Source organism: Pongo pygmaeus, chromosome 6, assembly GCF_028885625.2.
Source record: "Pongo pygmaeus isolate AG05252 chromosome 6, NHGRI_mPonPyg2-v2.0_pri, whole genome shotgun sequence".
In the NCBI taxonomy this organism is placed as follows: Eukaryota; Metazoa; Chordata; class Mammalia; order Primates; family Hominidae; genus Pongo; species Pongo pygmaeus.
The window spans coordinates 106648334-106663309 of record NC_072379.2 but is presented as its reverse complement, the minus strand read 5'-3'; the positions used below and the strand labels follow the sequence as shown (position 1 = coordinate 106663309).

At 41.8% G+C, this 14976-nt stretch overlaps 1 protein-coding gene across 1 annotated transcript in view; it reads left to right on the top strand.

Moving 5' to 3' along the window:
• LAMB4 (laminin subunit beta 4) overlaps positions 1-14976 on the top strand; it is a 98998-nt gene that overhangs the window by 48355 nt on the left and 35667 nt on the right. The window contains exons 17-22 of the mRNA XM_054494253.2: positions 5067-5244; positions 6796-6939; positions 8351-8582; positions 9030-9187; positions 10950-11174; positions 11940-12160. Of these exons, the coding sequence (XP_054350228.1) occupies positions 5067-5244; positions 6796-6939; positions 8351-8582; positions 9030-9187; positions 10950-11174; positions 11940-12160 (1158 nt within the window). The remainder of the gene's footprint in view (positions 1-5066; positions 5245-6795; positions 6940-8350; positions 8583-9029; positions 9188-10949; positions 11175-11939; positions 12161-14976) is intronic.

The window sequence follows — 14976 nt, the reverse complement described above, 5'->3', positions numbered from 1 at the left end:
GACATACTCTTGATTTTCAATCTATATCCTAAATATTTCTACACTTTGTAAATTCCAACGATTATCACTTGATGCTGTACTAAAGGCATTCATCCAAATTATCCACTCATCACCCGTTCACTGAGTGTATATGGGCCAGGAAGTATGCTGGTCCTGGGGTGTAAAATATGGTTCCTTATTAAAAAATAATTCTCAGCCTAGTACAGAAGAAAGACTTATATATAAAATCATTGCAATGATGTTTAATAGATGCAATAAGTAAATAATTTGGAATTAATTTTAAAATATTGCATTTGGGCCGGGCATGGTGACTCACACCCATAATCCCAGCACTTTAAGAGGCTGAGGCAAGCAGACCACTTGAGGCCAGATATTCAAGACCAGACTAGGCAACATGGCAAAACCCCATCTCTACTGAAAATACAAAAATAAGTCAGGTGTGGTAGCACATGCCTGTGGTCCCAGCTACTCAGGAGGCTGAGACACAAGAATCGCTTGAACCTGGGAGGCAGAGGTTGCGGTGAGACAAGATCATGCCACTACAATCCAGCCTGGGTGACAGAGCAAGACTCTGTCTCAAAAAAACAAATAAAATAAAATAAAATATTGTATTTGATTAGTTTTCAATTGATCATTCTCTTACATATAGCTATGGAAAACCTGAAGTATGAATAAAAGTTAAGAGAATAACCCATAATTGGTAACTGTCAGAAATCTTGGAAGAGGCCCAGACCTGCTTTAGGTCAGATTCCCTAAAGCAGAAGCTGAGACAGGGACTCAGGTGGATGTGATTTATTGAGGGTGTGTTCCTGAGAGGAGAGGAGTGAGCAAAATAGGGGAGGACAGGGGAAGGAACCAAGCAAGGATGTGGTCTCCATGGAAGTGTGGCCTCAGGCTGATGCCACCTGGAGCTCTGGAGCCTGGATTGCACCACCCAGTTGAACCTCCCTGGAGGCAAAGGGGTGCCTTATAAATGCTCGGCTACAGGTTCACCACCACCACCACCACCACCCGCCCCACTGTGAGTGCATAAACCCCTGGACCAGGTGGCTGAGTGCAGTTTTCTGAAGAAGGGAACAGCTATGAGCCTTAAGGAGCCAGTGCCACACCCACTACAGGATGAGTACACCAGCCTGCCAAGGCCGACCTAGGGCGGGCACCTACAGTGTGCACTGTGGTCTCTGACCCAAAATGTCCAGGAGGAGAAAGTCCTTGCACATTTCATTGTTACAGACTAACATGACTAATGCCATACCACCAATTTTGTTGCTCTGGGAAGATAAGATACTTGACTGCTTGGGACGCAGCCCTTTCCAAGTTTATTCTTTTCTGCAGCCAGATTAACATTTGCATCTAAGACCAGGGGACATTACCAAGAAGACCAAAGGAAACCTTTGTTTAACCACAGTGCTCCGTCTGCACAAATGCCTTGTTTGGCAAGCGCTGTGAGATCACTGAAATTTGTTTTCAGTTACCCAGATTACATGGTATGTGCATTTATAAAACTGTGTTTAGAGTAAAAAATATATTAGGCATTCTAGAATATAAAACTGCCATTCTTCTTTTTAAACCATGGAATGGAATATACTTGGTAAACATAAAGTCCTTAGAAGTTTCTGGTAGAAGAAGTGAGTCATGGCATTACAAAATCCTATAGCTGGCCGGGCGCGGTGGCTCATGCCTGTAATCCCAGCACTTTGGGAGGCCGAGGTGGGTGGATCACCTGACATCAGGAGTTCGAGAACAGCCTGGCCAACATGACAAAACCCCGTCTCTGCTAAAAATACAAAAATTAGCTGGGTGTGGTGGTGTTTGCCTGTAGTCCCAGCTACTTGGGGAGGCTGGGACAGGAGAATCACTTGAACCTGGAGGCAGAGGTTTCAGTGAGCTGAGATCGCGCCACTGCACTCCAGGCCTGGGCGGCAGAGCAAGACTCCATAAAAAAAAAAGTCCTATAGCTGACAGGGACTCTTGTCATCTGGTCCATCTTCTCAGTTCCCAGAATGGCCAACTATCAGTGGCTCAGACCAAGAGCTGTAAATTATCTCTGGTTGGCTACCCTCATCCCCAACCCCAGCCCATCTGGCTTTCTTCTTCATCTCTCCCCACTTGGTTTGTGTTTGGAGAGCACAGAGTCATTTTCATGTCAACTTAAGAATAGAGTAGTAGACCTGTAAATATTCTTTACTGAACAAATTTTTATGAAGCTCCTACTACAAATTAGACACTGTGGTAGGCATAGGTGTAAACAAGACATGCGCAATCCCTGCCACCCCTGTTCTTATTCTCTGAAGTGGAGACACAGACAAGCAGGCAATGACAGCATGGGGTTAGAGGTCCTGGGAACTGTGACAGGGCACAGACCCAAAAAGCTCAGTGTGACTCTCGCAGTCGTTCTCAGCCTCATCCGACCCAACCCCATGCCCCCTTTTTTAACTTTTAATAATATTTTTATTACAAATATTTTCTAATATTCCTTACCATCCTGAAATGAAATTCATAGGCGCTATAGCCTATCTGGACACATGACTTCCAAATAACATCAATGTAATATGCTAATATTAATACAAAGGAAAGTATGGATAAATAAATCATCAGACTTCAATGTGTACATGTACAGGCATGAATACACCAGAAGACGCAATGAAGCAGGAAGATTCTCGCATAGGTAGAATCACTGCAGGGGAGATAGCCATGAAAGCAAGTGTGTTGTAAACATGTTTAAAAAACATAGAGTTAGGCTCTCAACTCAAACTATACACAGGGTTTTCTCCTTCATGAATATCCGATGGAACTTGCAAAAGCTGTAGGGGCCATTTTGTGAGAATGTCCCACGTTTCTGACTGCGACCTGCTAAATGCCTGTAATAAACATCACTCTATTGCTGTGACAACTAAAACCACCTCCACAAATTTCCAAAATGCTCCCTAGAGGGGCAGTACCTCCCATATTGAGGACCATGGGGTTGAGAGGATGAGCAGGAGGAACATAGCAAAATGAAAAAAAATAAATAAATAAGTTCAGATTTTTATCCTGAGGCAATGGGAAGCCACTGAAAAGTTTTAAGAAGGAGATTATCTGGACAAACTGCATTTAAAAAGATCACTCTGACTTTAGTGTAGAAAGTGGATTGGGTGTGGCAAGAATGGACGCTGGGCCATCTGTTCGGCTGCCACTGTAATCATCCAGGTGGCCTGAATTAGGGAAGTGGCAGGGGAACAAAGAACCATAAATGCGACCTAGACACATCTAAGAGGAGGAATTGGCCAGGCTTGTGATTTGATGTGTGTGGGATGTGCGTTAGGCAAAAGTGTTGATAGCAAAGAGGCAGGTGTCAAAGATGACCTCCTTTAGTTTTCTCCACTGAGCGGCTTGTTAGATAGTGGCATTGTTTACCAAGAATAAGCACAGAAAGGAAAGTAGAGTTCAGACATGTTTGTTTTGCAGTGCCTGTGGGGCAATTAATAGGCATTAGATATCAGTGCAGATCTGGAGCCCACGACTGACAGGTACACAGGAGATGTAAATTCAGATGCTGGCACCCATTCAGACGGTGGCCCAGTGCGGCCAAGATCACCTAGGAAGTAGGTGTGGAGTTAGGAGGGGGTTGATGAGAGAACCCTGAGGAACTCTAACATTTAGGGATGGGGTAGGGGAGAAGTATTGCATTGGCTTGAAGGGTGAATGGGAGATGAGGCAGGGGTGATGGCAAGGAAATGATTTTTTAAAGAAATTTGGCTATCAAGGAGTCAAAAGGCAGAGACAGGGGCAGTGGCAAGAGGAATATGTATGATTGAGGAGGTGATTTTACAGATGGGAGAGACTTGAGCACATTTAAATGTGAGTTGAGAGGAAGAGAGCAAAGCAAGCAAAAATAATGTGCAGAAGAGTTTTGTGAGGTTAGAGGAGTTACCAATGGGACACTTCTTCCACTCCCAATACCTCTTCCTTCTTGAGCACTAAATGTTCCAGATGGGTGGTAAGACTCGAGAGCCTGGAATTTGGGAGGCAGGTAGTAGGAAGCTCCAGGCCTTTTGCTGGGGTCTATTTCCTCTGTGTAGTAAGGAGGTAACAACATATGCTTAGAGTACAGCAGAAAGAGGAGACACTGGTAAATACAGTTGACTTTTGAACAATTCGGGGGTTAGGGGTGTCAACCCCCCCCATGCAGTCAAAAACCTACATATGATTTTTTTACTCCCCAAAAACTTAACTACTAATCACCCACTGTTGACTGAAAGCCTTACCAATAATGTACAGCCAATTAATATATATTTTGTATATGTAGGATATACTATATCCTACAATAAAGTAAGCCAGAGAAAAGAATATGTTATTAAGAAAATACAAGGAAGAGAAAATATGTTTATATTCATTAAGTGGAAGTGGATCATCACAAAGGTCTTCATCCTCTTCATCTTCACGCTGAGTGGGCTGAGGAGGAGGAGGAAGAGGAGGGCTTGGCCTTGCTGTCTTGGAGTAGTGCAGGTGGAAGAAAATCCACATAGAAGGGACCCGTGCAGTTCAAACCTGTGTTGTTCAAGCATCAGCTCTGGTCACCTAGGGTTGTGATGCCACCAGCTGGGTGTGTCAAAGGACAATTAGGGAAAGACTGAAGAGGGTTGAAGTAAAGGGCTATGAAAACTGGTTTCAGGACAGATAAAGCAAAAAGAAGACGAGGAGATGTATCTGCACAGGTTTAGTCTCCAGACCTTACCTGCTGAATTAAAACCCATTTTCACTGCTGCTTTTAACACCAGTTGTTCAAAATGACCAACCTGATGTTATTACTCTTTCAAATCTAGACAAACGTATTAGCAAGTAAAAAATATGACAGTAAAAAGATAAAGGCTTTTTTTTCTTTGCCACAAGTCCAGAAATATAAATATTCAAAGATTTCTTAAATAAATTGAAAATCTTTAAAGTCTTCAGTCCTAACCAGTTTAAAGGATTGGGTTGAGTCTTCTTCGAACCATTATTTTCATAGATCTAATTTTTTTATATATAAGTAGAATCTTACACAGCAGATAGTTTGAATGTTAAGTCTTTTTGCATTCTTTCAAAAGTTTGGCCTTATTCCCCAAATCAATTCATTGGAGAATTTCTGCAGCAAGCAGGACTTAGATGAGTATCAGCTTCACAACTGTGTTGAAATTGCCTCAGCAATGGGACCTCAAGTGCTCCTGGGTGCCTGTGAAAGGCTGATCATCAGCATGTCTGCCAAGCTGCATGATGGGGCTGTGGGTAAGTATCTGTTTAATGGGCTCTACTGAAGCACTGACATCCATACAAATGCTTTTTGGAGCAAATCAATTTATGTTAGCATCCGCTCCAAACAACAACCAAAATACCCATCACTCAATGGTTAGATACACAGAGTGGTCTGCTGATGTGTTGGAATCATAATGCACAGTACACTGAGTGTATAAAAGAGGAACTTTGCAGCAGCATTTATAGGCTAGATGGCTGGAACAATGATCCTAAAATATTCATTTGGAATTCTAGGGCTGGAAGGAACTCCAGACATCTTTCATCCCAAAATATTCATTTAATAAATGAGCATATTGGGGCCCAAAATCTGTATGTAACTTGCCCATTTCATTTAGCTATGGAAGGGTTTTTCTCCCTCAGCACTACTGAAATTTTCAGCTGGATAATTCTTTGCTGCAGGGACCTGCCCTATGCACTATCAGCTGTTTAGCAGCAGCCCTACAGATCTTATACCGGTACTGCCCTCCCCTAGTTGTGACATCCAAAAATGTCTCCAAACTGTATCAAATGTCACCTAAGGAACAAAATCATCCTTCAGTTGAGAAGCATGGCTGTCGAGTGACAGCCACAATGAGAGCTGAGGCTTCCTGAATGTTAGGCAAATGCTTTTTCTATTAGGACAGAGCTATGAGTTCAGGGTACCCACCATCTCATGAAATATATGGAGTAGAGGGAAATAAAAAACTAGTAAGGGGGGCCGGGCATGGTGGTTCACACCTGTAATCCCAGCACTTTGGGAGGCTGAGGCAGGTGGATTGCTTGAGGTCAGGAGTTTGAGACCAGCCTGGCCAAAATGGTGAAACACCATCTCTACTAAAAATACAAAAATTAGCCAGGTGTGTTGGCGTGTGACTGTAATCCCAGCTACTCGGGAAGCTGAGGCATGAAAATCACTTGAACTGGGAAGGCGGAGGTTGCAGTGAGCCAAGATCACGCTACTGCACTCCAGCCTGGGCCATAGAACGAGACTGTCTCAGAAAAAAAAAAACAAAAAAAAAACCACTAGTAAGGGGTATGGTGGCAGACACCTGTAGCCCTAGCTACTTGGGATGCTGAGGCAGGAGGATTGCTTAAGCCTAGGAATTCAAGGCTGCAGTGAGCTGTGATCACACCACTCCAGCCTGAGTAACAGAGTGAGACCTCGTCTCTAAAAAATAAATAAAGTAGTAGGTATAATTCAGCACCAATGTAGAACATCAGGAATTGAAGTATTAAGAACGCCAATAGTATTAATTATATTAGAATAATTGTTTAAAACCAATTTTAAGTCTGTTAACTTGTTAAGTAATGTTTATTGAGCACCCTATGTACCAGCACTATTCTAACTACTTCGCAGAACTTATTTCCTTTTATCCATTCAATAATCCCACAAGGCAGATTCTATATTAACCCTATTCAACAGATGAGGGAGTTGAGTATTAAAGAGGTCTTAAATGAGGGAGAGGTGAACTATAGCTACTAACAAGGTGAGGTGCTTCTCTGCCTCTTCATTAATTTCTACCTCCCTTCCATTGTTCCTTGCAGCCTGCAAGTGTCACCCCCAGGGCTCAGTCGGATCCAGCTGCAGCCGACTTGGAGGCCAGTGCCAGTGTAAACCTCCTGTGGTCAGGCGCTGCTGTGACAGGTGCTCAACTGGAAGCTATGATTTGGGGCATCATGGCTGTCACCGTACGTAGCAAAACACACAACGGGAAACACTTGCTCACAGTCTTGACATTTTGACAGCAGGCAAAGTCATGGGGGGAGTTTTTAAGGGGAGGAGATTGGAAACCTGACTACATTATTCAGACTATCTATGTAGATAAAATATACTGAACATTTTTTTGCTACACTTCATTCATCCATTCATCAATGGGCCCTGACTGTAGGCAGAGCCGCATTAGGAACCAAGAGTAATGAACAAGGCATAGTCCATGGCTCTGGAAGTTTGCAGTCTGTATCAAATGGTTGGTAGTTCAGGTAAAATGTGGAACACCATGAAGGGAGCTGGCAAAGCCAGCTTGAGGATCTAGCTCACAAGCCCAGTGGCTGGAAAAGCTAAAACAATAATAAGATTGGCGAGTCAAGAAAGGGACAATGCTGTCACCACAGACAAGACTTCTCCCAATGAAGGTATCACCCTTTCTGATGCGAGGTTTGCAAACAGCCTTGTAACTCATTTTATAAATCACTCATTGATAAGGTTTTAGATGGGGCTTCATCCACAGCTGATAATCCAGCTCTCATGGCTAATATGTTCAGGTATATAGTTCTCTCTTCACAGTGTAAATCATTAGTTCCCTCAGATTCCTACCTTAGGAACCATGAAAACCTACAGGGAGGTTAATTTCCTTTCCAAGTAGGGAAACATATCTTTTCAGTCATAATCCAGAGAGATGGTTCCCCTTCCTGGGCATTGCTTAGGCATGGCCACCTACCCAGCCCATCATTGGACCCATCATTGCTTTCTTTTCTCTTCTTTTTTTTAAAAAAAGTTACAAAATGCCTGAGATACACAGAGGGATCTAGACAAAGGAACAAACATTTCTTCCATGCGCCACCCTATCAAATAAACTGGCATCACATTTTGGCACAGGAAGATTGGCTCAAGGGATTCAACAATTTATCAGAAAAAGATTGGGCCTCTTCCATCTTGTCTAGGAAAAAGAAAACTCTGACATGTTAAGATGGGCTCTTACATGGTTTATAATCTAGAGGTTATATTAATACTATACCATTATTTTAGTATAGTATTTATATATACTATATTAGTACTAAAATATTAATACTAGAGGTTATATTAATATACCTAAGATATATGGAAGTTTAAGTCGTTAAAAACATGTTACTTGTTTGGTTTCTCTGTATAAACAACAAAAGTTCATAAGACCCAATTGTTCGCAACATACTGTTTATCCGGTGACTCAGTGAATTGTTATTTAACGTTTACCTGGAACTCATTATATGCTGTGTCCTAAGCACGTTACAGGCTTACTTGGTTCACCGGGATTAGGACAGGAAATGCGACACCAGAACTGTAACTCTCACCACCACACACCACTCATCCCTGCCCCAGCATACTTCTCTTTGCTTTATCCAGCATGTCACTGCCATCCTCAAGGATCAAAGGACACTGTATGTGACCAAGTAACAGGACAGTGCCCCTGCCATGGAGAGGTGTCTGGCCGCCGCTGTGATCGCTGCCTGGCAGGCTACTTTGGATTTCCCAGCTGCCGCCCTTGCCCTTGTAATGGGTTTGCTGAACTTTGTGATCCTGAGACAGGGTCATGCTTCAATTGTGGAGGCTTTACAACTGGCAGAAACTGTGAAAGGTATGGAATTCATTTGCTCTTTAATTTTTAGGTCTTTGACACTTTGTTCCAATCTCCTAATGGAGATCCATTGAGTAGAGACTCAACAATATTTAAGTGTGGGAGGGAGGACTGTTATAGGTGGGGGAGATCATTGTTTTCTCACCCTTCAAAATCATCTTACCAGCCAGAAAATGCTGGATTAAATCAATAACACACATTTGTCTGGCATGTTACTTTCTATGTTCCTCAAATATGACATGTAAATCGAGTGCTATTACATAGAATTTAATTGACCATACATTGAGACTTTTGATATAAAACCAAAAGTCGTTTTGCAGAGCAAATGAACATCTTCTAAAATATTCAGTTTTCAGAGTTGCACTGTTTTAAAGCATAGCAAACCCTCATTGGCTAACATGTGATCTTTTCCTGGAAACATTTTGGTGAAAGGAAATTGCTTGACAGGTGTATTGATGGTTACTATGGAAATCCTTCTTCAGAACAGCCCTGTCGTCCTTGCCTGTGTCCAGATGATCCCTCAAGCAATCAGTATTTTGCCCATTCCTGTTATCAGAATCTGTGGAGCTCAGATGTAATCTGCAATTGTCTTCAAGATTATACGGGTATGCGATATAGTGCTTGATGCAATGTTTTCTCTTTATCCCACACTGTAATCTGTAAAATGATCATATATTCATGACTTATCTGTCTTGGACAAATGTGTGGTGCAGAAATGGTAAGAAGACACAATGTGATAATTTGCTGCTTTATTGAACAAAGAATTTGAATGATTCACAAACCAATGACAATTAAAACTCATCAGCCACTGAGCTATAATTGTTTGCAAATAATGTTCTAGAAAACTGATTGACCAAATGAGACCAAATCAATTTATTTAAAATAAAATTATCACGTTAAGTAAGATATAAATGTGATAAAGTAGCATATATATAACAAGCAACTAAAAAATAAATGGAATTAGTCAAATGCTTTCTTTGCATAATTTCAAATATTCAATTTGATATTTCACAGACATTACTAATTTTTTCAGGTATCTTGAAGCAATATTTGGGCATTCTACAGCCATCACATAAGTCTTAATTCAAAACATGTATCTCTTGCTCAATTAAAAATTTTATTTTAAAGACTTTAAGAGGGCTAGGCACAGTGGCTCACACCTGTAATCCCAGTACTTTGGAAGGCCGGGAAGTGGGTAAGGGAGGATTACTTGAGGCCAGGAATCCAAGACCAGTCTGGGCCGCAAAGCAAGACCCTGTCTCCACAAAGAAATCTTAAAAATTATCTAGGCATGATGGATTGCATCTGTAGCCCTAGGTACTGGGGAGGCTGAGGCAAGAGGATCGCTTGAGCCCAGGAGTTCATGGCTACAGTGAGCTCTTATTATGCCATGACACTCCAGCCTGGGGCCTATGCAACAGAGCAAGACCCTGTCTCTAAATTAAAAAAAAAAAAAAAAAAAGGTATTTAAACATGAAACATGAGTGTGAATGTTTACTGAAAATAAGAAGATAACTTATGAAGTCTATTTGATTTAATGATATGTAGAACATATGGCAATACTAATGATAATTACCATCATGATAAATTACATGCCTGATTTTCCCCTCATTTGTTACATCTAAGGTTAACAGTTAATTCTCACCTCTTCCCTTGCAGCCTCTTTTCCATGCACGGTTTGGTGTGTTTGGTCATTTTTAAGAACTGAGACCATGTTTGGGCTAAATGAACATTTCCAAGTGGGATGAACCAAAATGTGGAGAGTGGAGCCACAGTTCAGGCACCTAAAAATCTGCAGTCATCTCATGGTTGCAAGGGTAAAGAGTGTTAGAGAGAAAGGTGGTTCCTCCAGACTGCTTAACAGAAACACCCTCAAGGGCTCATATGTCATGAAAACTGCTCTTGCTCATCTTCACTTCTAGAAGTGACAGCTGTTGCTGTTTGGGACTTTCCCTTCAGGCCTGCTTTATTTTCACCTTAGTTCACCTCTAGGATCAAATGAGAGTGGGTTGCCCCAGGAGACCAGGGCTGAGATTAGTCTTGGGTCCTGGGGCACGCTAGTGTGATGCTGATTATATAAGGATCTAGAAATCCTGTGCCCACAGCTCCATGGTATTTGAAGAAAGCCTGGAATCCATTCTCCACCAAACACTTTTGAGAGCCGAATAATCATTTTATTCTTTAAATGAATAATAATGAAAACGAAGGTTTTGTTTCACTTAGAACACTTTTCCTTATTCACCCCGAATGTGTGATTTCTCATTATTCCTAGAGGAGCCCAATAATTTTCTATTTACAACGTCGATCTCTTCCTCTCTCCCAACACTGATACCTCACCCCATTCCTTTTCCTCCCACTTTCTTTCAGGTACTCAGTGTGGAGAATGCTCTACTGGTTTCTATGGAAATCCAAGAATTTCAGGAGCACCTTGCCGACCATGCGCCTGCAACAACAACATAGATGTAACCGATCCAGAGTCCTGCAGCCGGGTAACAGGGGAGTGCCTTCGATGTTTGCACAACACTCAGGGCGCAAACTGCCAGCTCTGCAAACCAGGTCACTATGGATCAGCCCTCAATCAGACCTGCAGAAGTAAGTCTGCAAAACTCCCGGGGGGAAATGTGTCAGCTGAGTGACAGCTCATAAGTGTGTTGTCAGCTCTCCCATGCTCATTTCAGTTAGGCCAGTCCCAGTAGGCAAAAGCAGCACCCACTAGGTGACAGGGCTGTTGTACGGAACTCATCAACAGAAATTAGTGCAATGCAACCACTGGTATTCTCAGATGCAGCCACAATGTTCTCACTGGTGTTATTAGTTTGCCTTTTGTGTCTGTTGCCTGAAATACCTGTCCTAGTGGATTCAAAGCATTGTTTCTCAGAGTTTAGTCCGCAGTTCACCTGTGCCAGAGCAGTGGGGAAGTGAGGTGTACTAATATGCAAATTCCTAGGCTGTACTTCAGACCTACTGAGTCGGAATCTCTGGGAGTGAGGCCCAGGAATCTGCATTATAACAAACTCATCGTGTGACTGTAATGTATAAGTAAACCATTGTTTTCAAGTAATTTAAATAAATGGAACTTTGGTGAGTGACATGAGGGAAAAATGAGACTTAGTCATCCTAACTGTGAGCTCTTGGCACAAGTTTGACCACATGAACTTGCCATTTGGGGAGATCAGAAACCATTAAATGGGTTCAACCTACTTAGATTCTTTGGTAAATTCTTTACCATTATAAGGTGTTTGTTCTTTGAGCCCCTTGGAGAAATGATACATCCAGGTCTAAAACGCTGTTTGTATGGTTTGCTAAATGCCACATTTATCATTGAATTTACCTCTGATGATGGTTTTATCATCCCAGGATGCTCCTGCCATGCTTCCGGCGTGAGTCCCATGGAGTGTCCCCCTGGTGGGGGAGCTTGCCTCTGTGACCCTGTCACTGGTGCTTGTCCTTGTCTGCCGAATGTCACAGGACTGGCCTGTGACCGTTGTGCTGATGGATACTGGAATCTAGTCCCTGGCAGAGGATGTCAGTCATGTGACTGTGACCCTAGGACCTCTCAAAGTAGCCACTGTGACCAGGCAAGATACTTTAAAACTTACTAGTGCACTCAAAGTGAGCATTGATAGTGAGACATGGTTTCTAAATGTGTAAAGAAAGTTTCTTTTATGTACTGTTGTTAATTAGTGCATTTAAACAGTATTGGCCTTACAGGGGAAGGAGTCAGCCTCTATTAAGGAATGAAAACCAAAAAAAGAGAATGAGCATCTCAAAGTTCAGCTTCACCTACTTCAGTTTTCTCTCTGTAACTGAGGAAGTCAGAATTCATACACAGTGAAACACAGACATCAACCTCACCTTTCACTATTTCATACATGTAACCATAGGGAAGACCTAAGAAATAGTTAATCAGAAGAGATTATTAATCAGAATGAAAATAAACAGATACCTTCAAAACCCACAAGTCCATTTAAAAAACTGAACTGTTGTTTCCTATTGCTCACCAATTGCTTTACATATGGGTAAAATAAGAAGTCTTCTTGACTTCCAGACTGGCATCAATCATATCTTAAGAATGTAGGCATGTGTACCAGGAGCAAATCTTCAATGTTTCATATACAACTAATACTACATAGATAGATGCATGTGTGATTTTTCAGTCAATAAACCAGTGAGCACAGAATTTTTAATGAGGATAACATTACTTGTGGGAAAAAACCTATTTGTTAATAACGTGCTTCTTTTTTTTGGTGGTTGTTTTGGTTTTTGTCTTTCGGCTTAATCTATTCTTTGAAACAATTTTCACATTAATAGAGTTTGCGGGGGAAAGGGTAAAAACAATGACAGGAAGTGTTAGAAAAAGCCAAATTCACAATATAGGGATCAGGATTTAATTGGAATGAAAATGCGAATTTAAGAAACTGGAGTCTCCAATTAGTAAGCATGGCTCACCTCCAATTTCAGCTCCACTATTCAACCTATTATTCAAAGGTCAAATCTTTTGAAGGTAGTTCTTATATGGAGAATGTGTTTTTCCTTCTCTTCTTTTTCTTTCTCTCAATCCTCATCCACCAACACACACAAACACCATATCTTTTTTTTTTTTTTTTTTTTGAGACAAGAGTCTTGCTCTGTCACCCAGGCCTGAATGCAGTGGCACGATCTTGGCTCACTGCAACCTCTTCCTCCTGGGTTCAAGCGATTCTCCTGCCTCAGCCTCTTGAGTAGATGGGATTACAGGCGCCCACCACCACACCCAGCTAATTTTTGTATTCTTAGTAGAGACAGGGTTTCACCATGTTGGCCAGGCTGGTTTCAAACTCCTGATCGCAAGTGATCCGCCCACCTCAGCCTCTCAGAGTGCTGGGATTGCAGGCGTGAGCCACGACGCCCAGCCCCCACAACATACCTTTTAAAAATAAGCTTTTTATTTTAGAATATATTTGTGAAGTTGTAAAGATAGAACAGAGAAAATAAACCCTATACCTAGTTTCTTCTATTATTAACACCTTATATTAATTTAATAACATTTGTCACTGTGAATGAATATTGACACATTATTGCCAACAAATTTAGTCAGATTTCCTTAACTTTTACCTAATGTCCTTTTTCTGTTCCAGGAGTCCATTCAGAACACATTATATTTAGTCATCTTATTTCTTAGGCTCCTCTTGGCTACAATAGTTTCTCAGGCCTTCCTTATTTTGTAGAATGTCCCTCAATTCAAATTGATCTGATATTCTTCTCATGATTAGACTGGGTTTATAGGTTCCAAAAACACCAGAGAAGTCAAGTGCCACTCTCATCACATCCTATCAAGGGCACATATTATTAACACGACTTATCACTGTTAATGTGAATCTTGGTCACCTGGCTGAAGCAGTGTTTGTCAGATTGTTATATCATCAAGTTGCTCTTTTTCCTCCTTTTTCTACTGTGCTCTATGGAAGGAAGTCACTATGTACAACCTACTTAAGGAGTAGGGAGCTATGCACTTCCTCCTCGAGGACAGAGTGTCTCCACGAATCATTGAAATTCTTCTGCACTGGAGATTTGTCTGTTGTCTTACGTTTATCCATTCATTCGACCATTTATTTATATCAGCATGGACTCATGGATGTTTATACTTTTGGGGATAGTCCAACACTACTTTATTTTGTGGTTCAAATTGTTCCAGCTTTGGTCACTAGAAGATTTCTCAGTAGCTCCTGTGTCCCTTTGACATAGGCCAATACTGTAGAGTTTTTAAAAGCATTCCTACTTTCTGGCGCTGCAAAACGTTTCAGGCTCATCTTGTGTATTCTCTGCCCCAGTCCTAGAATCAGCTATTTATCTAGGGAGCACTGATTCCTTTACTAGAGAATGGCATTAGAAACCAAGATCTGGACACTGGACGGCCATGCCTGTTTTATAAGCTCCCCTTCACTCCCCACACCTGCAGCCACCAACCACGGAATAAAGTGGTAGATCTCCACGTGACCACCTGGCTTCCCAATACTAGAGGGACTCCTGGTGCTCAAGACAACACTATGTGGCAAGTTTCTTAGACCTTTTGGGAAGCATGTTTGTAGCAGCATTCAACAAAGACCACAGTTCCAAGGTAGCCTATGAAGCTGAAAGTTAGATGGTATTGGTTTAACCAGGAAGCCCCTCATGACAAGGGTCCTTTGGGTTATTTGGTGCATAGGGGATCCCATGGGGGAACACTGGTCTCTACAATCAAGAAACATGTTCACTGGAGTACAGGGAAGACATGTGGACATTTAGATTCCCACCTGTTTAAACAACTACTGATAGATGTCTCTATGTTAGCCAAGAGGTGGCTCCTGGTACATTCCCACAGAGAGATCCAAATGTGCCATCCAATATTTTCATCCACACTTTAGATGGAGTTGGA